At 35.7% G+C, this 25,515-nt stretch overlaps 1 protein-coding gene and 1 long non-coding RNA gene across 2 annotated transcripts in view; one reads left to right on the plus strand and one right to left on the minus strand.

The window, feature by feature from the left end:
- Window positions 1-25,515, plus strand: part of LOC309626206 — a 1,050,100-nt gene that overhangs the window by 801,551 nt on the left and 223,034 nt on the right. The window lies entirely within an intron of this gene.
- Window positions 840-25,039, minus strand: SNAPC1 (small nuclear RNA activating complex polypeptide 1). The gene is made up of 10 exons (XM_082386662.1): window positions 24,837-25,039; window positions 22,516-22,675; window positions 22,212-22,352; window positions 21,684-21,788; window positions 16,936-17,094; window positions 15,330-15,398; window positions 14,558-14,620; window positions 11,763-11,913; window positions 4,321-4,419; window positions 840-1,378 (listed from the first exon to the last, which is right to left on the minus strand). Exons 1-10 carry the CDS (start codon window positions 24,962-24,964, stop codon window positions 1,326-1,328), a joined length of 1,128 nt encoding a protein of 375 aa, XP_082242788.1. The 5' UTR covers window positions 24,965-25,039; the 3' UTR covers window positions 840-1,325.

Consider the following 25,515-nt stretch of genomic DNA (forward strand, 5'->3'; position numbering starts at 1 on the left):
ACTTTAATGTTTATACAAATCCTAGCAAATAAGCTGGTATGCAAGTGGCCAATAATGGATCCCAACGTTAGAATATTTAAACCCCAATGTTAGAATATTTAAACCCCAGAAGATCTGCCCAATATCCACATCATGAAAACTGCCCTATCTGTTACCAGAAACATCTGAAGTCAAGGAAAACAAGGGAAACAGTCAAGGGAAACAATTTTGTTTTACGGCTAATGTGACAGCACAGATTCTAAAAAGTGAAAGTTTTGTCTGGGCTAGTGTTAGTATTTTGATTTTAAAAGATTACACACGTTTTCACTCACGGGGTATTTGTAGAATTCCTGAATATACCACACTGGAAAACAACATGGAGTTTAATCAATTTTAAGACAGGCTGAGCCAGCCACATGATGTGAGATGGTCTGCTATCGGCAGCAATTCAAACACCATGGCTAAAGCAATCTCCGTTTAAATCTCTCAAATGAGAAATTAACAGAGAGGCACAGTCATGAAGCTATAGAATTTTTTTTCTTTAAGTACCAACTTTCTGTACCAGACACATTCTGAAATTTATATTACTACTCTTAAAGGTTTTATTAGAAATAATCAGTATTTAAATGTTGTACCTAAACAATGTATTGAGTAATCATATTGTATGTATAAATGGACAAATACATACATATATCTATACCTACACAAACATACATGTATACATACAGACATGTTAGGCCAAAGAGAGCTTTAAAACAAGCACAAAAGAATACTTAATTGATTACAGAAGTAGAAACTGAGCTTCCTAAGTTATCAATCACATAAGTTACTGACCATATAAGTTTCAAATATTAAAAAAATAAAGCAAACAAGGCAAAAACTTTATTGCACTTAACAACGTAATATATAAAATAGTTAATATACATCATAAACAAACATTACCAAACTAGATATAATTAGCCATTTACATATAATAAACATTAATATTTCAAGAAAAAAGATTTTAAATAGAATAGTTAACACTTCCAGAACTGTACTAAGATAGTATAATAGCACAAAAAAGTGGTAGGAAATAGCAATAATCTGCAAATAACAGAATTATTTCTATTACATTCTAAATCCAAATTTTATCATTTATGCATATTTCACAAAAGATGTTAAAATTAAATTTTAGAATAATACTCTAATTTTTTTGTACTTTTATTCTAGAACTATATGAAATTATTGACATTTCAAAGAAATACCTACAGCTTCCCAGAAGAATTATTTTTAATATTGGCAGTCTTCCTGTTCAATACACAAAATATGAATCTTTTCTTCTGTCAGAAAGCTCAAAATTAAGTACTCTACACCAGGCTCTTTGTTCTGTGTTTTCTTCTCCTCTTGGGTGCAGTGAACTCTAAAGACAAAAAATTAAGAAGCCTGTCAGGTCTAAAGAATATAATACTTAATTGATAACACACAATTAAACTATATAGGTTGGCATAATAGTAAGAATGCCTTCACAGCAAAGATACAAGAAATCTTAAACCTGACATATACATGATTTTTATCCTTCAAAATGATAATGCAGTTGTAAACTTACTACTGGAGATCCTAATCATCCTAAATGCTACTTGATAATAAGCTACTCTGAGGTTGTTTCATATGGGTATGCCCTCCCTATAGTTAGCATGGGCCCAGTATGCCAGATCTGAAAGGTATCTGGGCCAGTGCTAAGAGAAAGTGACTAAGATTTCAATTGCTTTCCAATTAAACCTGAAAATGTAACCCAAAACAGCAGTACCATACATCTTTTTGGCTACCATGGCAGATGCCATGACCAACACTCAGGTAAGTGTCCATCTAGAAACAGCTGTGAACCTGCAAGTTACTGATCATTAAAAACAAAGCAAATAACAGAAGACACAAAAACATGAAAATTATGGAAGACGTAAAAGAAAGGAATATTCCCCACCAATGAAAACTGAAAGGAGAGTGACAGGAAAAGGAATGAGAAAAGACAAAGAAAAAATTAAGAGGAAAAAGAAAATAGATTCCTGGAAAGAAGCGGCAGCAGGCCAAGAGAATGATGTCCAGAGTAAAGCAAGTCAGAGGCCTGGAGGAGACTTCTTTTAAGAAGATGACACTGATAAAGTGCCTAATGTGCTCGAGTGTTTCAAGGGGAGATTTATACACTGAGGAAGAGTTTGGGGGTAAATTAGTGATAAATACATAAAGAAACAAATTAATAAGGCAAAAAAATTAGTAACTCTTTAAGGCAAACAATAAGTGTTTCGATTAAGGGAGAATCATAGTATATATCACATGGCCCTGCTGCTAATAATGTTTTGTAAAATGCTGAATACTGATATAACTAAAATAATAACCATATTGAGAGGGTGGGTGATAAGAAGTATCATGTGTTTGGATTGGGAGGTTAAGAATACATAAAATTAGGGCTTCCCTGGTGGCGCAGTGGTTGAGAGTCTGCCTGCCAATGCAGGGGACACGGGTTCGAGCCCTGGTCTGGGAAGATCCCACATGCCACGGAGCAACTAGGCCCGTGAGCCACAATTACTGAGCCTGCGCATCTGGAGCTTGTGCTCCGCGGCAGGAGGCCACGATAGTGAGAGGCCGGCGCACCGCGATGAAGAGTGGTCCCCACTTGCCATAACTAGAGAAAGCCCTCGCACAGAAACGAAGACCCAACACAGCCATAAATAAAAAAAAAAAAAAAAAAAAAAAAAAAAACAAAACAACAACAAAAAAAAAAGAATACATAAAATTATTATATTGTAACATCTTTGTACGGTGACAGACATAACTAGACCTGTCATGGTGATCTTTTTGTAATGTATAGAAATATCATATCACTAAGTTGTGCACCTGGAACTAACATAGTGATGTAGGTGAACTATACTTCAAATAAGAAAAAAAAGAATATATTAAGGAGAACTAAATCCTTGCCTCCCTCGATAGATAATTCATAGAACTGAAACATGAATAAGTGACAATATAAACATGTTATTTAGAAACATGGAGATCAATACCAAAATAATTATGAAAGAGTTGTCTCTAGGGAATAAAAAATGGGAGTCAGAGTCAGAAGTCTGTGGTTTCTTATAATGAGTATTATAAAACTGTTAATTGTTAAATTATGTGCTTATGTAATTATGATTTAATAAAAACCAAATTTTTAAAACTCACAAGCTGATAGATTTTAGAATGGGACTGGTCAGGCAGCCATAAGGGTATACATGTGTTTGATTGTTTACTCACAATAAAAGCTACCAGACAAAACTAGAAAGCAACTACAGTCTGAAACTCACAAGATTATAAAGGACCATTTTATGCCGACATAAGCAAATCACAGAAGCAACTCAGATTTCTGAAGGAACAAATACTCTCTTTTAATTGTCTTTGTCTTCTATATGTTTCCATAGCACCCTGTTTCTCTTTACTATAAGGTACTGTGTTGTTTTTCTGCACACTAAACTGTAAGGTCCTCTGGGGCACAGACTGATCTGATTCATTAAACAGTAGTTACTTAGGTCCACTATGAGCCACTCACTGTGCTCAGATCTACACTCACTGTGATCAAAATAAAATGGTTCTTAAACTCTTCTACGATATATCTTTATATTCCCATACCTACCTAAGCACTTGAAACAAAATAGGCACTCAATAAATGCTTGCTGAATGAATATAGCGCCAAAATGAAAAAAAAGTCATTAGGCAGATTCTTAATATACATTATGTTCATTATCATTGATGGATTACCAATTATCAAGCCTAGTCTGCTATGTATAACTTATTCTGTACATTACTGTAATTATTACTAGAGATAATAATTATTTAAACTATTGTTTAACAAATACTGCAAATTAAGATCACAGCAACGCAAAAAGATATAGCTATTTTAATTCATGTTGTGCAATTTACCACTTAGTTACAATCATCTCATAGGTGAAAATTTTACATTTACTAGAATTTGAAATTAAGTATTTTTTAACAATAAAATCTTTAAAAAGTTATATCCAGAAATCCACATTTTGTGGCCTTTGCCCTTTGTTAGAAATACACTTCAGACACCATCACGATTATGGATATTCACTTACTAATAACGATGTTTTCCCTGTCCTTCACCTCTCACCTGGACTGACCCCTGCCTCCCCATATCCATTCATTTACTGTATTATCACTTACTCTTAAGTGTCATGATTAACGGTCTGATTAACGCTAAAATTCTCCAATGTACCAAAGTTAAAGCATCACAGGAACACACAGCCAACCATCACGCTCTTCAAGGGTTCTAAACCTTGATGCTCTGCAAGTAGTTTGATAAAATTTCATCTGTACCTGTTTCACTAAAACTTTCATTCTCCTCTTCCTCTTCTGTAATTACAGGCATACTCAGACTTAAAGATTTATCTTCCTTATGTACATTTTGCATGTCACCTGGAAATAGTTGAAAAAATGATTTTATATGAAAACAAAGAATGCTAATCTTTGAGAAAAAATTTTATACAAATAATGACATTATTATAATAACAAAAATTAGATATTTAAACTAAAAGCTAAAATTGTAATGGTAAACAGAAATATGCATATAAAACTACCTATCTTTTTAAAAAGTGTTAATAAATTTATAATATATTTATACCTATGTTTTGAAAACAGTCTCTAATCCTTCCATTAAAGTAAAGAAAATAGAGGAAAAGGGAAGAAACAAAATTAGCCAAACATAGATATATTATTCAATCTTTATCACACACAGCATAGGTTATATCTGCAGACATCAGGGAATAATCATGTGTATTACTTCAATTTTATTAATTAATCACCAATGTTATTCTAAAGTTAATAGCCTTGGTTTTTTTTTTTTAAAGACTGATATGGACTTAATGACAAATATTCCATATTGGTTGCTGAACACCAGAATGCTGTCCAAGGAACCATCATTAAATAAAACAACCTGAAAATAAGGCAATTCTCACATATACAAGCACACACACACACACAAAACCTGTTACTTTTAGGATCATTAAATTATTCACTATTTTAACAAACAGCTGTAAAATCACATTACAGTGAAGGAAAATGTGCACAAACTTCAGAAACACAGTTCAGATTGTCTATGAACACAGGTTCTTAATTTGTACTTTTTCACATATGTACAGCCTCTTGATCTTGAAGAGGCCACGTAATAGCCTTGTTTTTGAATGCAGACACACTTTCTTGTATCACCACATATGCTCTACAAGATATATTTCTCTTAGTCATAATTTGCCAATAACTTTCCATTTTCCAAAACATTGGAGGTTTTCTACATCAACTTTCTGTTGCTTGAAGAAATATCCTAATCAAATTATCAAACACCGTTGTCCTATCAGGTCTCACTGAGCACATAACTTCCTTGTCCCAGTAGCAACCGCCCCCCACAGCCACTCTTTGTTCCTTATGCTTCTCCACAACACTTACACCACCTCATATCTTAATATATAATACATAGTAAATGTAAACTTCACAAGGATAGACTCTGGTTTGTTTAGGTTGATGTATCCCCAGTACTTAGAAAAGTGCCTGCCATATACTAGAGCCTCAATAAACTATAAATCATCAAATATGGATTCAACTATCTTATAACACAGTATTTCACAGAGTATATATGTTAATAAGTACCTGCCAGCACAGGAGACAAGAAATTAAATGAAGATGAGTTTAAGCTTTCTGCTCTGAACACATGTATTCTGGGATCTTAATGGGATGCAGATTTTATGGAATGAATAGATTGCTCTAGATGCAGTTGAGTAAACTGTAGCAATAAGCTCCCATTTTAATCACAATTCAAACTTAATAAAATAATACCAATTTCCCATTAAGTTATTAAAATAGAATTTTACCTTTACTTGCAAGTCCTAAGTATTAGATACAATAATTTTTTTACATGATTTTTAAGATGATAGATAATCTTTTAGGAAATCTATTTCCATATCTAATCACATTTTTGGCAGTGGAGGGGGGTGGATTTTGAACCTATAAAATTTTTCAGTTGTTCACAAGATTATAATCAGTACAATCTACCTCAAATTACTAATATTGTTCTGTATAATCTTGTACCATGGCCATCCATATCAACTATTAATGATTTTTTAAAATCCACATTTACAACCTAACAGAATCTATCCAACAATGTCAAGGGAAGGATTTCTGAGTTAAAAACTGTCGCTGTGAAAAAAAAACCTTCATCTAGTCACATGATGATTAATTACATTTTGAGATCTATTTCTACATTAAATGAGTAAGCTTAAAAAAGAAAATCAATGTTCTCTAAAAGCTCTGAAAAACAAAATACAATGCTTCACCCACTTATCATGCAGCCAGGAACCAAGAAGTAAACACAGAACTTCAGGATGTTTATCTCAAAGTCCACATATTACATAAAAGCTCATGAACTTCAGTCACAGATATGTTCCTCAGGCCTTTATCCAGAACCTAATTACATTTATTTATCTATGAATGATGGCAAAACCGTTTCTTAAAACCAGTACAGTTAAGAAGCAGCAAAAATAAATTACATTTATTTATGTAGGAATAATGGCAAACCCATTTCTTAAAACCAGTACAGTTAAGAAGCAGCAAAAAGGGAAAAAAATTGCTACAAGCCTGCACACTGAGAACAGAATGAAGACACCTACCACAACAAATGTGACAGAAAAACATAAGAACTGATGAAGTCCTGCAGCACAAAGCCGTAAGTATAAAGGTCAACTGCCCCACACACTTAAGCTATTTGAGAGGATCAATATATTACAAAACCCAGTAAAATAACATGCTAATGATGATAACCTTGAATCATAAAGAGCAAACTAAATTATGTTCAGGATACATTGTTCTAGAAAATAGGAGAGCATAAAATACATGTAAAAAATAATAAACGCACATTGTAGAAAACAAGAAACATACAGAGAAGAATGTAGTATGTTTTAGAAAGATGTCAACCAGAATAATTAACCGTTTAAAAAGTAAATTTTGACATTTAAATAATTAACCTCAGTTATCCACGCAGCTAATTCCTCAGAGGCTGTCAGGTCGATAGTTTTACTCTGCTCGAAGCTAATCATGTGGAATGCAATGATAAGTAATAGACAATTGCTCAATCTTAATACAACAATTATAGGACATGCAGCTAGAACACAACAATTACTTAAGTGCGTGTCTAACTGGAGCTCCAGATCCACATTTCCAATTACCTGAGAGACAGCAAATATGGCAGTTAAAGATTCAGACTTGGATTCAAACAGACTGCCATTCAAGTCTCAGCTCTATTTTAGTTAGGTGACCTTGGACGTGTGAAAACAGTTTGGCAGATAATAAGCATTACATAAATAATAGTTGTTATCATCTTCACCATCATGTATCACCGTTACTATTACTGATGTTCTTCCAGAAGCATGCATGTTATGTTCTAGGAATGGTGAACAGGTATAGGTGAAGCTTAAATAATACAAACTTGGGTAAATCCTATCAATATACTTGAGCACCTATTTATGTGCTAGACACCTGTTACAGAAATTGAGCCTAAAAAGGCAGATTGGGGCAAATTCTTCCCCCAAATGAAATTTTCATTCTGTGATCCTTATTCTGTTAAAGTCACAACATCCCCCAGTTGCTTAGGCATTAAGCATCCTTGTCTCATCCCTCTCCACCAGCCTAAATATTTGGTTACCTGTAGATATCCATTGGCTTTCCTGTTAATCTGCTTGTCTAATTCCTACAGCCACCTGGCCAGATCCCCATTACTCCTTAACAGCCTTTTATTTAGTGTTCCTATTTTCAGTTTGTTCCCACCTACCTTCCATACTACTCCCAGATTGATTTTCTTCAAAGAAAACTGGTCATACCATTTGCTTGCTCAGAAGTCTCACATGACTCCTCTCTGCCTACCGAATGAAGTCCAAACTTCTTGGTTCCACATTTAAGGCCTGGTCACAATATAATCCTCAACATATCTTTCCACGTTGACAGTAACTCTTCAACACATCCTTTACGCTCTAGGCAAAACGGGCCCCTCACACGCTATACTTCCAACTACCTTGCCTCTTTTCATGCCAATCCCTCTACTTGCCTTAGTCTAAGGAATTATTGTTACATTTGTTTGTTTTTTAATCTTTGGATTTTTCCTGATTATAAAACATATGGTTATCACATAAAAGTCAAACACAGAAATTTATGGACTTAGAAATTTCCCATCCCTGAGAATTAATCATTGTTATATGCTTCTAGATTTCTTCAATGATATATATTGTACTTCTGTCTACATTTTTTTAATTGAAGTATAGTTGATTTACAGTGTTATGGTGTACAGCAAAGTGATTCAGTTTATTTATATATATATATATATATATACACACACACACACACACACTCACACATATATACATACACACATATATACATATACATATATATACACACATATTGTTCTTTTTCAGATTCTTTTCCGTTACAGTTTACTACAAGATACTGAATATATTTCCCTGTGCTATACAGCAGGACCTTGTGGTTTATCTATTTTATATTATAGTAGTTTTGCGTCTACATATATATTTATTAACAAATGAATCATACTCTTCTTTAAAAAAACATTTTCACTAAGCAATGTATCAACATATTTTGGACATATTTTCATATCAGTATATATAGAACTTTCTCCAGCTTTTTAATAACTGTAAAATATTCCTTTATATGGATTTTTCAATGTTAAACATTTTTTCAATGTTAAACATTTGAGTTGTTAACAGTCTTTGTCAATAATCCTGCAATGAATGTCCTGTATGTTTTTGTCACTTGTAAAGGATAAATTCCTAGAAACTGAATTGCTAAGTTAGAAGGCATGTACATTTAAAACTGATTAAAATCAACTGACAGATGATTTCAAATTGCTCTCTAAAAAGGATGTGCTAATTCACTCTCCCACTTAAATTCAGATTTTACCTCCTCACACTTTCACTATCAATGGGTATTCCAGTTATCTTTAATCTTTGCCAATATAACAAATTACATGAAAATCATGTTTTAATTTACATTTCTTTCATTATTAATGAAATTAAATATCTCTTCATATGCATGGTAACCACATTTTGTTCATGAATTGCCTGTTCATGTCCTAAGCCCATTTTTCTAAAGGGTGGTGGTCCTTTTCTTGCTAATTTATAACAGCTCTCCTAAAATTAAAAAGTTTAGCATTATCTTATGTGCTGCAAATGGTTTTACAAGATCTTTTGCATTTTATGGAATATAAGACACCTATTTTTGAAAAAACTATGAAATCAAAAATACTTTTCTACTTTGAGGAAATGAACTTTTAATTAAAGAGAAACTTTTTAGTAAGCACTTGAATCTTTATTAAGGTGCAGAAAAACAAATTACCTCTGCTTCAGAGGAGCTACAAAGCTGGTTAGCTGGAATAGTTGAGTTACAATTAAGGATCTAATTCAGATCATATTTTAGTGTACTTTCTTTCTCATGGGTTAAACCCTCCCTAATACACCTAGGTAAATTCAATAACAAACCTCAGCCATCCTTAAAAGTTAATTTCAGAGTTTATGAAAATGTTTTCGGTAACTACATTAAGTAAAAAATTATGGCTAGTGAAAGAAGTGATATTTCATAAGTTACATGTGTCAAACATTTCAGATGAAAAGGAACTTTCATTTAAGTTCTTTCCTAGCTTGCATTTGGCTCCTCCTTTCCAACCGCATAAAAAAAACTGTTTTCCGGACATTTAAGAAAGCAGCTTGACCAACTTACCTCTCAGCTGCACTTGTAAGAAATAAGGTTGATAATTAATAAGAAATGCTTGTGCAGGTTTCTAAACCTAAGTATCTTTGATACCTTAGAAAAAACATTCTAATCTACCAGAAGTTACTTTTTTAAGTATAATCAAACTAATCAATCTTTTCCTCATGTCCTCTGTTTTGGTTTGGCTTTGGATGAATTAATATATAACTACCATTTTTAATGCAGTACAGAGCTAGGAGTTTGGATAAATGCATAGTTGTGCAAGCACCACTGTAATCAAAATATTGAATATAGAACAATTCCATCACACCAAAAATTTCCCTTGTGCCCTTTTGCAGTCAACACCTCCCTCCACCCCCAGTTCCTAGCAACTAATGATCTTTTTTATGTCTCTGTAGATTCACCTTTTCCAGAATGTCTTATAAATGGAATCATATCGTATATAGCCTTTCTTGTGTCTCACTTCTGTCACTTAGCACAGTGCACCGAGATTCATCCATGTTGTTACATGTATGTATCAGTAGTGCCTTATTCCTGAGTAGTATCGCACTGATGGTTACACCACGGTTTGTTATACAATGACCAGCTGAAGATATTTAGGCTGATTGCAATTTTTCACAATTATGAATAAAACTGCTATAAACTTTTGCATAGAAATTTTTGTGTGAATATAAGTTTTCATCTCTCTTGGGTAAATACCAAGGAGTAGGACTGCTGTGTTATTTGGTAAGTATATGTTTAACTTTATTAGAAACTGCCAGTTTTCCAGAGTGACTATACCTTTCTGTATTCCCACCAGAAATGTATGAAGGTTCCACTTGGACCTAAAACATTTACTATCTGGCCCTTTACAGAAAGTTTGCTGACTCCCTACATCTGGAGGATATTTTTTAAAATCAAGAATGGATGCTGGATTTTATCAAATGTGTTCTTGGGTAACTATTAAAATGAATTCACATTTTCCCCTTTAACCTATTTATATGGCAAATTATATTGATAGATTCCTAACTGCACCATCCCTGCATCTCAGAATGAATGTACGCAGTCAAGTTGTTTTGTATCTGAGATTCTTTTGATACATAAAACTTAGAATTTTTTCATTAATACTTATAAGTGAGATTAGTCTAACAGTTCTCTTCACAATATCTGCTAGCTCTGTAAAGAAAACTAAAAACATTCTCCTTCTGAAGTATTTCTTGATTATCCTTAACAAATGTGGTATCTCCTCCTCTGAATTCTCAATGCACTTCAAGTGTTAAGTTACGGAACTGATCATATCTGGACTGTATTAAAGGTACTTAACTTTAATTCTCCCTCCGCTGCCTCAATATAGGAAAAAAATATGTTACAAGGCTATAACATATCTTCATATACTGCTACAGTGGCTCTGTGTTTCTTATATTAGGCACTAAATATTCACTATGTTTCTAATGCTCCTTTTTTTCCCCCTGAGCCTGCTAATCAGATTCCAACTTTATGTATGGTGAACATATACTATTTGTGCAATGCTTAAAAATTAAACTTTTTGAGTATATAGTCATTTTTTAAAAAAACCAAATACCAAAGGTAATTTTATAGATAAACTATTTCAAGAGAAAAGCAGGTACAGCTTAGCTAGTGAAGCAAATGGAAAATACGGTTTATAGAATGTATTACTTATCATGCCTTATTCTACACATAAGTTTGATTCACACACAAAAATTACTAATAAAGTATGCTCTGGATAATTCTGGATTGATTCTATAACTATCTAACTATATCACTTTGAACAACTTATTTAATCTGTATGGGCCTAAATTTTATCATCTATGAAATGATGAATTTGATGACTCCTAGAGTCCCTTTCAGTAGTAAGATTCCAAGAATCTAAGATAATTTATTTTTAATATTAAATCTCACAAGGTTTTTAAACAAGTAATCCTTTTTAATAAAGACAACATGGTGAGAGGAGGTTGTAAATAAGACCTGTTTTCCCTTTTTAAGTCTCAAAAAGTTACCTCTGTTTCTGGAAGACATCTTCCTTCCTGCTGGTTTCAATGTCTCTTTGTTTCTTCTTTTCCTAGTTGCTTTGGTTTGTCCTTGACTAGATGCAGAATCAGAGTCAGACGAATCAAGTTTGATCTGACGATGCCTTCTTGACTTGGATGCCTAAATAGATGCAAATCCAATTAATTACAATGAATCGCAAAATGAACCCAACTGACAGGTGATTTAGGGAACAACAAAACAGACAATCAAAGATGAGGAAAGATTCACAGAAATACTTGTCATAAAGTACCATGATACTCGCTTGGTTAATACCTGTTACCTGTATATACTCTTTTAGCTTTACAACAGGAAGAGTTCCCTGCAGTTGTCATCCTCATCTGCTCAAACAGGGTTAAAATATCCTCGTTGGGTTAAACTGTTGCAGTTGCATGGCTGGGAAATGGAGGTGTAAAGGACAAGTACCGCCATTTTACCGCCTGATAACCTATTCTCCTTTTCTTCTAACATTTTATTTTCCTTAGTTAGCACCATGTATTTCAAGTGGAACTACTTTATGCCTGGCTCTACGTATGGCCATGTGGCCCCGATCTAGTCAAAATGAGTTTCACATTCCCAGGGCCACCATGATTTGTTCAGGGGTGGGTGTGTGATCTGTGTCATAGCTGATATAACTCAATTTTAGAATTTTGTTTAACTATTAGAAAGGAAAATTCTCTCTTTCCACTGAACCTAAAGCTGGGAATATGCAAGGCTGGAGCTGTCACGAATTGCACTTGAAGGCGATGAAAGCAACATAAGAGGTGAGAAACGGAGGGACAGTCCAAGGACTTTTTAGTTACATCAGTCAATAAATTCCCTTATTTGCTTAAGCAGAGCCCTGACTACAGGAGTTTTCAGTGAATGTCATATATGTGGTGCAGGTATTAACAACAGTTTAAAAGCTACCATGCACTGTATGTTAATTATACCTCAATAATTAAAAAAACTACAACTATGCAATAACACCCTCTTATAACAATTTATGGGGATTATAATTTAATTGTTTAATAATTTTTTAAAGTATTTCATAATGTCTTAAGAAATACATTAAACAACAATTAGCCTATATAATATGGAAATAGTTCTGGTTTAAAAGAATTTGGAATAATTAATTTATTGTCCTTGATGCTTTCATTCAACAATATTTTGTACTCAGTTTACTGTAGTACCGCAAATATATAACATTTAACTAATCTATAGTCACTTCTAATTTTTTCATTTATTCCTTTTTATTTCTACAACCAGAGAATGATAGTAGTTTCCCACAGAATAAAGTCATTTTTAGATTCATAAAAAAAAAAAACAGAAAAAAATATGAGTTTATTGGTGCTCCTTCCTGAAACCCCACTAAAATGAAAGGAAAGGAATAAAAATGAATAAACTCACAAAATGGAGATAATAGGGAACAATGAAGCTGTAAACAAAACAACAAAATTTTGAAGTGTAAAAGTGATGGCTGACTTAGAATGAAGAAAGCTGAAACCTAATTGCCTGTATTGAGGAAGTTACTACAAGGAAAGCTGGTCCAAATGGATCAGGAATTTGGGGTCATCAGAAGTGGGACTAAAAAAATGGGTAGATATATGAAAAATCTACATAGGGAATATTATCCCATTTAGCAGCCTCAAAGTTGAACAACTGACCTCTTCCTGTAGAAAACAGGAGGTTTGCTCTCTGGAGAGGCTAAATCAGAGAAGCTGAAGGCTTGAGGAAACCAGTATAGCTAAGGAAGGGGATAAAGCCTCTTACTAGAAATAGGCGGGTTGAGTGAAGCCTCCAGAAGGAACGATGAGCCTGCTGGCAGAGTCTCTGTAGGCGCCCAAAACATTGGCAGCTGGGCTTATTTACCACTTTCCTCCCCCAGGCAAGGGAATGGAAGCCTGCTCTCTGGTAAAAATGACTACATCCAAGAAAAGCATGGAGGCTAAAAAGCTGTTATCTCCACATGACCACTCTTAATGATCTGAGGATCTTCAAACGTTTGAAAAAAGCCAACAAAATGAATGACAGAGAACGGAATAAACAAAAATAAAAACTCTGGGGAAAAAGGAGGAAACTTCAAAAAACTAATTAACATCCTCAAGCAGATAAGCATATTGCATCCAGAAAAACAAAAAGATAAGGAATACATTTTTTAAGTAAGAAAAGATTCAGAGAACAAGAAAAAAAATCTTAGTAATCAAAAAATGTCAGCAGAAATAATAAAAATTCAATATAATGGTTCAGAAGATAAAGTTTAAGAAATCTCTCTGAAAATAGATAAAAACAGAAAAGAAAAATACGAAAATAAAAAGAGCAAAAATGCAGCAAAGAATTCGATCAAAGAAACAATACAAAAATCCCCCAGAACTGAAGGCTATCGGATCAAAAGGATGTCCACCATGCGAGCCAAGGACAATGATGGAAAAGAGACCTACACCAAGGTACATTATCATGAAACTCCAGAGCTCCAGGGATAAAGAGAAAATCCTAAAACCTTCCATGATCAGGAATACTAGAAGCTGGAAGACAGTAAAGAACAATGGCATCAAAATTCCAGGTAAATACCAGAAGAAATAAAAGAGAAAAAGGCGAAGATGGTTGCCTCTTGAGATCAGAAGTACAGGGGCAGGAAGTGGTAGAGCAGGAGACTGCTGGGTTATATAAACTTTACAGTATTGTCAGTTAAAACTATGCACAAGTGTTACTTTGATGAAAAAATTAAAATGTGACTAAAAAAGCATCACATAAATTTCTAAATTACCTTATTTAAGAAATAACTTACCTGAACAAAAACTGAAAAGGCCTTTGATTTTATTTTCGCTAATGATTCTGCCCTTTCACTTCTCTGGAAGTAAAAATAAACAGGAAAGGGAAAAAGTTAAAACACACAAACATGGAGCGAAATTATGAATTCCCAAGTATTTTTTTTATCAGAAATAAGATTTGAGACAGAAGGTAGGGTAAAAGGAACTAACATTTATTGGACATATATTAAGTAAAGGCATATAAACATGCACTACTTTCTAACAGGTGCCATGAAAACATCCCCATGGCTGTGGATTGTTTTCATTCAGGATTTAAGGAGGATATGAATGAAATTCCTGGTGACCAGGCCATTCCCTCATCTTCCTATGCCCAAAGATGGCTCCTTGCCTTATCCACTAAGATGGATGAAAACTCTGGAGACAGAAAGCAGTAAATAGTAGCTTGTGCTCCACACTGGCTGAAAGGCTGAAAAGACAGAGTATTACAAAAGCCTTACTCTGCCCCTGTCAGGACTGAGGACACCTTCCACCACCATCCTTCCCTCTCCCTGCTGAAAACTGTGAACATCCCACTCCCAATCTATAACTGATGTGGTCTTTCACAAGGTTTCCAGCAGAGAACAGGCTAGCCCTTCACAGAACCCATGTTACAGAATTTTCTGAGATATGTATTAGAATACTGACAATGGGACATTACGGTTAATATACAGAATCACAGCCACACATAAAATGAAAAGAAGCTAACCAAACTATTGCCCCATAAGCAATCATATAGTGAATTTTTCTGACCTCTGATTGTTGTGAGTTTCCTTCACTCCTTTCTTCTCCATCTTTAGCTGTTGATTTTAAGGATAGATTCTGAAAGATCAAAAAAGTTATATTTACACATTTACAATTCAAACCAACTAAAAATTAACTGAAAGTCAATTTCAGAACAATGCAAATCATTTACTTTAATTACTAAAAAACTAAAAGAATATTTCACAGTATCAAAACATGGTTCACCACCTGACATTAAGATCATGGTTAGGTTAAAGAAGAGTTACAAAATTCATCAAGAAAATACCTAAATCCTCCTAACTAATGAAAGATGACATGCACTTTATGTGGTAGTGAGAAAACTGGTTTATTCTCCTTTCCTTCAGGTTTTCAAAGGTCTTAGTAATGCTCATTAAAGAGAGTTGTTAAAAGACAGTGCTACAATAGACGTTTACGTTAAGTGCCTAGGTCATTTGTGCAACCCATTTGTAGCACTTAAAGTATTCAAACATTCTAAAATGTGCTCTCATTAAAATAAATGTCTGCAGAGGAAGCAAATTATTTCCTTCTTCCCAAGGCTGTTATCTCATCACTTTCCTTGTTTATCTTTTCTAAAATTGAGTTTTGAGCCATCTCCCTTTATATAATCCAAAAAGTAGCAACAAATCTCTCTGAAAAATGCTATATAAGATAATAATGCCTATCTAGCATTTGTGAAAACACTAACACATTATCAAACATATAGTAAGTAATCAGAAATTACTTATTTTTTCCTAGAAGTATTTAGTAAAATTAGATGGAGCGGTGGTTTCAAAAGTAAATTTAGCAAGGCTGGTCTTCAGGTTTCCGGAGTAAAAAAGTTTCTCTAGCTGAAAAGGCTAATATGGAATATGGGCAGTTCTAGCATCAGTATTTGAATCAGAAAACTAAATGGAAGACTTGTGTTGATGCGATTTGTAAATGGATAAAGGAAGGCAGGTAGAGCACGTGAGAAACAGAAAGCACATGCTCTGTCACAATGGGAGAAGCCATCACTCAAGTCTAGCTGTCCACTGCCATGCAGCAAAGTAGGACCAGTGCTACCAAACCTCTCACTTTTAACAGAAGTTGGATGTCTGGAATTTTAAGTTAAGTCCATAAATATTTAAATGTTGGTAATTGATTCAAATTTTTTAAATATTAGGAACAATGCTATGCAAAGAAAAAAAAAAGTATGTGCAGGATTTGGCCCAAAGACTGCCAATGTGTAACCTCTGGAGAATGCTAAATTATAAAGATTGTAATAAATCCATGGTACACCAAGACTATTTATTCCTCTATAATTATGTATACTACATAGCGTACGTGTGTGTGTGTGTAGAATGGATATTATTTAGCTATATATTATATAATTACAAGTATTAATTATAATTATTTAATAATATGCTATATAATTACATATAAAATCCATTTGTAAGATTAAATAAGATCACATGGCTAATAACTGACAAAGCTGATACTAAAAAAGTAAAGCACTCCAGATCTTAGCTTCACAGGAGGTAGCCACTAAGCAAGGCTGCCTCTCAACATCCTCACCCATGTCTAGCCAGTCACATATGATGCAAATGCAGAGGTGACATATCAAACAGTTACAAACCTTTCTGTCTTTGTGCCATTGCTGATGCTCCAAAACTATGTTCTTGATATTGTCAAAAAAATCATCCTTTATCAAGCTGAGGGCTTTGTCTGGATTGGATCTATCAGCTGAAATTATATGTTTCATTCTCTGATAATGGTCATGAACATTCAGCATTTCCTAAAAGTGAAACGATGAGTCCTTTAATTCAATTTTCAAGGAGAAACTTAAAGGCAAAATCAGAACAAAATAAAATCACCTTCCAAAGTGACAGAGTTGAGAAGGAATAACATACTACAGTACATTGAAAATGATATAATTATGCAAACTAGTACAACATTATTAATGAAGAGTCTGCTTTCCAGAAGTATGGAATCATTGAGTTCAACTTAACAAACATTACGTAATACACACTGTATGCAGAAACGATGGGGAGAGATTAGTTAACATAAGATTGCATTCCTGGATGTAACAAAAATTATTTATAGTATAGCATACCTTTAAGTATTACTCCTGATAACTAATATCACATTTTGATTTCATATTGTCACATGAAGGATATTTACACAGTTCTTTATGCTCGGCCGGAAATTCCTATCTAACGACTCTCTCCCAATCCTCCACAGAGATGGGCTGACATTCACAAATCTCAAAGCTCTGTGCCTGTCCCCATAAGCTTCCTCATTACCTCAGTGATAAGATTCAAGATTAAATGAAATAGTTATTTATGACACCATTTAAGGCATCATTTATTAGACCTTACTCCCCCAGAAAACCCCAGACAAATGGGCAGGTATACAGGGTAAAGAGAACGGGAGCATAAATACGGCAGGCGGACTTAAGAATCACATAAAACCAGCACTGGAACTTGGCTCAGAGACCAGCAGAGAACTATTCATCACAGATGGTCACTACAACCTCTGAGTCATCCCCAAGATAGGCTACTCAATGCATTTCTAGGAGATTTTGACGGACTCGATCGATATCTGTTCAAGGAATTCAAAACTGCTCAGGAGTGGTGAGTGCTCACATACGCAGGATCTTCAAGAGGGAAGAGCGTCCAGACATGGGAAGCCCCTAACTTTTTACACGGTACAATGTGCTATATTCCCATTATTTTACATGCACTACAATACAGGGCAAAGACCACTAGCTGGACCTGGTTTTGAGCCTGAATTCCGTCACTTGCTAGATTGTGACCCTGAGCAAATCCCTCCGTCTAAGAATCACGTTCCACATTTGTACAAAATGAAGTAAAGACGCCTAATGCACTACAAAACTATTAAGTGAGCTTATACAAGTGGAAGTATTCTATATGATGTAAAGCACTATACAAAATTAAAGGATTAAGAAATAAAAGACAGTGTATGGTCTTTGGAGCTTTACACACCTGGACATTCAAATCCAGTGTCTGTGTCTTACTTTATGCAAATTATTCAACTTCTTGATCCTCAGTTTCCTTGTTTTTATTTTTATTTATTTATTTATTCTTTTGGCCATGCCACGCAGCATGTGGGATCCTAGTTCCCCGACCAGGGATCGAACTCACACCCCATGCAGTGGAAGTGCAGAGTCTTAACCACTGGACTGCCAGGGAAGTCCCTCAGTTTCCTTGTTTTTAAAACTGGGAAAATACTATCTCCTCTGCAGGGTTATTATGATGATTGGTGAGATAACATACAAAAAACATTCAGCATAGTTCCTGGCACATGGTGAATACTCAACATGTAATGCCATTATTATAATTGTAAATATAAATGAAGAAACAGATTCAAAAGTGAAATGATTTGCTAAAGGTCATATTTAAGTAGCAGAGTTGGAATTAGAAGGCAGATGCCTCAAAAAAATTGTAATTATGTATGGTGACGGATGTTAACTAGATTTACTGTGGTCATCATTTGGCAATATATACAAATATCAAATCATTATGTTATACACCTGAAACTAATATAATGTTATATCAATTATACCTCAATTTTTAAAAAAAATCAGATAATTTGATTCAACATCCTATTCTCTTGTTTTATTATACCTCCTTAACCACAAAAGAGAACTAATGAGTGGCAGAATCATGACCAGAATTCAAGTATGCTGACATGAAGACTTAACAGCATTTGTAAGCAGTAGAAGGAAAATAGAAAAGTATTAAATTTAGGGATTATCAGTGAAAATGGGTCATGGGCTATGCTAGGACAGGACAAATAAAGCCAACACAGGTATTGAAGGAAAAGGCTACCAAAGATAAAGATGCCAGATAAAGTCAGGATGACTTCACACAGACTACTCCATTCCTAGAAGTTTCTAGGAATAGGCATTTCATAGCCTGGCCCTTCTGACCCTCCTCTCAAATCACCCTAAAAGAATATGGCTTTGTGCATCACCCCAGCTCTGTTCTCTAAAATCTCCCATACCAGCTTGCTGACATATACAATTTATTTAACAGAGGAATCTTTAATTCAACACATTGTAGTAAAAGAGCTTAAAATGAAAAAAAAAAAAGTTTAGCAATGTATGTTGAAAAAAATGAACATTCTACCACTAAATTAGTCAACAATCAAAAATTACAACCAACTGGGTTCAAATCATCTTTCTTTCATTTGGAGAATACTGATAAGAACAACATCTTACTGTTATAGAACATTCTCTGCCTCTCTCTTTATAATTCACATCAGTACTTCTTGGCAAATCCTTTCTGGTATCCCAACATCTTTCACTCTCCGTGACGGCTATTCCAAACTTTCTCAATTCTTGGTTCTGGCAGGAGGCCTCTTAAAGTTCAGGCTATCGGGTCTGTTTGCCTTCTGCTTCTCTTCTTCACAACCAATTATAGGAATCCATTTTCACCTCCTTCCCTAAGGTTTCAAAGGAAGAAGTGCCTTCTCCTGCTCAAGGCTAATCTCTCCACCAGGCCTTGGTCACAGACCCACCACCTCACAGCAGGGACTGTGCTGCTTCTCTTCTACACAAACCCTCCTTCTAACTGGCTCCTTACCCCAAACCTAAATATACACTCTAAGCCTCTCCAATCTCTAAAACTTCTAAATGATTCCCCTCTGCCAAAAAGACAAAATACAAATTCCCTCTATTATACAAAGTTCTTTTCTCACATTTATTTTTCTACATAATCTTCTCCCACCTCTTTCTTGCTCAATTGCTAGAGGGCAAAGATCCTAATTCTTGTTATACTTCACAAGATGTCTGCAAATGATATATTTCCAACCCCAGTCCCAGCTCAGACAAGGCCTTTGCTATCCAACAAATAGGCACTGCAGCCATACAGAACCTTAGCTCCATCACTTCCTAACTTAAAGTCTCTGTGCCTCAGTTTCCTCAACTTTAAATCAGAGATAAAAACACCTACTTTAAAAAAAATTAACAAAAAATTTTAAATTGTTTAAAACACCTAGTTTGCAGGGATGTTGTTAAGGAGTAAAATAATATACACAAAACATCTTGTAGAGCTCCTGCACTATACCAAGTCTTTAGATATTTAGCAAACAATTTCCCTCTAACTGAGTAATTCTTAACATTTTGGGGGACATGAATACCTTTGTGAATCTGAGGATAGAGTACCTCACCCTAACCAAGCGTCCATATGTATAATAATTTTCAATACAATTTAGGGGGGAAAGGGATCCATGAAACTTTCAAGGCCATCCATGGACCCCAGATTAGCAATTCTTGCTCAAAAATAAAGTCAGTATACAGAGCAGACCCAGAGCACTTTCAAAAATCAATTTGCTATCTGAATTAGAAAATCATAGATGCAACCTAACAGCTAAAGTTATTAGAACATGGCAGCACCCAGAACACAGAGAAACATTTGAGCAAATCAAAGATCTGGTCCCTCTTTCATTCCTGATATAGGAAAAGACTGAACAGGGTTCGGGGGAAAAGCAGTAACATTTACTTAGAAGAGTCTACTATGTGCTATAGGCCACACTCAGCACTCTTCAGGTACAGGTTGGTCTCGATTCTTACAACTGGATGAAATAAGGGTTGCAATTCTAATATTAAAGAGGGGGAAACTAAGGCTCAAAGAAATGAAAAACACATGACTAAGGCCCCCACCTGCTCGTGCTCACTCTGCACACTCTCTGTGTACGTATGAATCCGTTCTTTTGAAGAGAGAATGGATCACTGATTAGAAGGCTGCAGCCCTTTAGTGAGGTTTTGTTTTAACCTCAGGGCAACATTTCCACTCAAGTAAAACTCTGTATCACTACTTATCAATGCAAAAGAAGATTTTTCTCAACATTGCACAACTCAAATAAAATACCAAAATATATCAGATGGAAAAGCTGTTTTAAGACCGTACCCCTTATCCATTATTCTTGACTTCAAATTTTCGTTTCATCAAAATAGCTTCACTGTTTTCAGTGGTGGTGTTTTACACAAGCATTGTAAAAAGGAACTTAGGAAATGAACACATATTGTTAAAAAAATAATGTCACTAAATTCTTGTTTTAGGACCTATCTAAAGTCAAATACAAATGGTGGTTTCAGTATTTGAATCTAAATATCCTTAGTCCAAGACAAGTCTTCTACATCTTTCTGTTTCTGTGTTTCAAGATTTATTCCAGAAATTTTGATATATTTAGGATGTAATTAGGATATATTTAGGACACTTTAGAGACGGTAATAGCATTCTAGGATTGGTTAAAAGCATTAGAAAAATTTTCAGTATCCATTAGATGAAGGTATAACCTCAATATGTAGTTAATAAAACAATTTTTTTAAAAAATTCAAGAACATAAGAACAAATTTACCTCTAATACATCAGAAGTGATAAGTTTCATTACATGATCATTTGGGTCCTTAAAGTCTTCAGTAACTTCAGCTCGTTGATTTTTTTTCTTCATTCTGTATGACAGCTAAATAATAATGAATGTCTTTAAAATAGATGTCTTTTAAAAGATATATTTTAAGTACTGAAATAAGTAAGCCAGCAGCAAAAACTGTCTATCAGTAAACATGGATGAAAAAAAAAAGCAGCTCTAAGTATATATTTATTAAATAATCCATATTTCAAAGACTGTTAGACTTTTGAAATAATGCAACTTGTGGGATTTTAGTTCACCGACCAGGGATTGAACTCGAGCCCTCGGCAGTGAGAGTGCGGGGTCCTAACCAATGGACTGCCAGGAATCCCCAACACTGTTTCCTATTTTAAGAAGCCCTTCTTCGAGTATTGGAAACTATATAATAGTCTTTCTACTTTCTGGAGACTTAGGTACTTTACGGACAATAAAGCATAATTTCTCATTCTGAGAAACAATCTATTTTAGATAACATACCAATGTAGGCATTGCTGTAAAGTGAAATGCTCTGTCTAGTCGTAGCTTCCTAAAAATATAAGCTGCATCAAAATGTTGTGCATTTATCAAATCTTGCTGAAATTTTAAAATTTCATCCCAATCCTTCACGGCAACTCTAATCTGCAAACAAGAGGAATAAAAAAGTTGTTAGTAAATGTAAATCTTTTTTCACAAATGTATTATAATTTTGAAGCACTGGCATTTCTATTTAAATCAGTTGGTTGTGAAAATATTGTACCTGTTTCATATTTCTGCTGGAAGAAAACAACTCACCGAATATTACCTTTTGTTTTGGTTGACACAGCTGGGTGTTATATAATCCATATAGCAGATACAAAGCACAAACTCTGATTTGGAAGGTGTATGGAGGTAAAAAGTATCGCCAAGCCAAAGCCAAAGCTTCCTTTGTAAACGTGTTCTTTTCTAAATTTCTCATTCTACCACTAGAAAACAAAGAGAAAATATATTATGGCTGTGAAAAAAAATAACAGAAGAGATATATACTTGTTTAAATAGCAGCTGCTAGAAAGTGGATGGGCATTCCACATCTGATCCTTTCATGATTTAAGCACAAAGACCTAATTTTCTGCTGTGCTTCTTACACTGAGACACTAGGTAAACATGTTGCATCTTCCTAAAGCATCAAATTTATTGCTGAATTGGGAGCAAAATGAGTGGGGTTATAAATTATCACCGGTTAATAATTTAAAATATTTAATATATAAAATAACCATGGTAGGGGGTTTCCCTGGTGGCGTAGTGGTTAAGAATCCGCCTGACAATGCAGGGGACACGGGTTCGATCCCTGGTCCGGGAAGATCCCACATGCCGCGGAGCAACTAGGCCCGTGCACCACAACTACTGAGCCTGCGCTCTAGAGCCCACGAGCCACAACTACTGAGCCCACGTGCCACAACTACTGAAGCCCCCGCGCCTATAGCCCATGCTCCGCAACAAGAGAAGCCAACGCAATGAGAAGACCGCGCACCACAACAAAGATTAGCCCCCGCTCACCGCAACTAAAGCCCGCACATAGTAATGAAGACCCAACGCAGCCAAAAATAAATAAATTAATTAATTAAAAAAAAAAAAAAGAAAGAAAGAATTGGGGTAACCCCAGAAAATTTTTTCTAAACTACCACTTTTCCCAAGAGGGATTCAGTGAAAGATCATGGGTTTCAGAAACAGTAAGACATACTGGTTTCAATATCTACTCTACCACCTAGTTGCGTGATCATGGAGAAATTACTTAACCTCCTTAAACCTCAATTTCCTCATCTATAAAACAAGGATAATTACTGATCTCAGAGTTGTTCTACGGATTAAATACAGCTATAAATGCATTACATTTACTACCATTAAAAAAAATTAGTTCCTCTCCTTTCATTAACTGTACAACAAACGGTTCTCCATTCTCCATCCCCTACAATGTACAAACTACACAGGTAGTTATTTTACATCAACTAAGAGAAAAGAGAGAACGTTTACATTTTATTCAGCAAAACACAGAGTTTTAATCACAAGGACTCATTCATTCAGTCAATTATTTAGCCTTTTCAATATTGTAAGCATTACGCTAATGGAATACCAGATTCATCCAGTCACTGTTCTCACAGAGCTCAATCCAGTGGAAGGTAAATTTAAAAATAATAACAGTGAATATTTATTGAGCACTTAGAGTGCACTTACCATATAATCACAGTTAGTAGACTCTGATCAAATTCAGGCAGTTGGACTCCATAATCTATGCTCTTAACCACTACACTATACTGCCTTCTGAACTACACACGTATAATAAAATGTGGTTAAGTCAAGAGATAAAATAAGCACAAAGTGCTACAGAAGAAAGAGAGCATGAACACCTTATTTAGTCTAGAAGGGCAAAGAAAGGAAGCCTTCCCTGAGGAACTGTCATGTGAGCTTAAACCTGAGTGAAGAATAAGGTAGTTCGGCAAAGGGAGCTGCGGGTAGAGGTCTAGGCTGAGGAAACGCCTGTAGAGGGCCGCGTGCAGACGCTGCAGCAAGAAAGCGAGTGCGTGGAGTGACTGGTAGATGAAGGTGCAGCGATGGGCAGAGGCCAGTCACGAAAGGTCTTGCCAGCCATGTTAGGGAATTTGAGCTGCACCCCAAAGGCAATGGAAACCACTGAAGGGTGGGAAGCAAGGATGTGACGTGAGCAAATTTGCACTTTAGAACTTCGGCGGTTGTGTGAAAAATGAATTCAATCATGCAGGGTTTTGTCTTTGCTTGTGTGTTTGTTTTTAAACATGGAGTTCTAAGAAAACGAGACTAGAGGAGGGCAAAGGATGGTGACCTAGGTCCGGGTGAAGCAGTGGAGGTAGAAGAGTTTAGAAGGGCGGCCAAGTAGAGCTATACGTATTAGGGAGGAGGCCGCAAATGGAAGGAACCCAAGCCAACGAAATCGCCCAGAGGAAGCGCGCGCGGCCAAGTACAGGTGAGAGCTGAGGGGAGATGGAGGCAGTGTTCAGAGACCGCCACTCTTCTCAGCCCTTCCCAGGTGCGGCGAAACGAAGGGGAAGGAAGAAACTCGTCACGCCGCCTCTGAGCGGGGAGGCAGGCGGGTAGCGGACAAGAAACACCCACCAGAAGATGGTCCCGAACTTCATACTCCTCCAGAGGTCGGTGAAGTCCTCGAAGCGCACGCTGTCCATCTCCTGGAAGCGGCTGAGCAGCGCCTCACAGTCTGCCTGCAAACCTGCAGGAGCCCCCATAGCTGCAAAGCTGGCACGCCACGCGCGGTCCAGCAGCCGATGGTAGCCGAGGAAACCAGGCTCTGAGCCCCGCCCCGTACGACAGGACGCACACACCCTCCGTGATATCCGGCCCCGTGACGTTACATCCGGTCCCGGCAGCTCCACCTCCAGCCGGGTCCGCCCACGACAGCGCGATGTTTACTGCGCCTGCGTCGTCGCATTTGCTTTTAGCAGCTCAGCTGTCTTAGAGGAGTAAGGTGGACGTGTTTAATTTCAGTAAAGAAGTTTACATCTCAAGTGGCCTGTGAGCCCAAGAAGGATTTTAGGTCAACATGAGGCTAGCTTATACAAATCGATATTACCCTTACTGTCCCTCTCCTTTAAAGTGATCCTAGAGTGACAGAAGTCAAGTTTTACAGCTAAGGAGGAAAAATTCCTAACCTCAAACCACCCTCACGGGGAAAGAGGATCTAAAGAGGGTTTACTGAGAAGCAGACTGGACTAATTCTCTTACAGTCTGTACCCACATAATACGGTGCTTAATGTGTGGCTCTCTCGTTGTAGCGCTA

Source organism: Balaenoptera borealis (genome assembly GCF_965194805.1).
Source record: "Balaenoptera borealis genome assembly, chromosome: 3".
Lineage (NCBI taxonomy): Eukaryota > Metazoa > Chordata > Mammalia > Artiodactyla > Balaenopteridae > Balaenoptera > Balaenoptera borealis.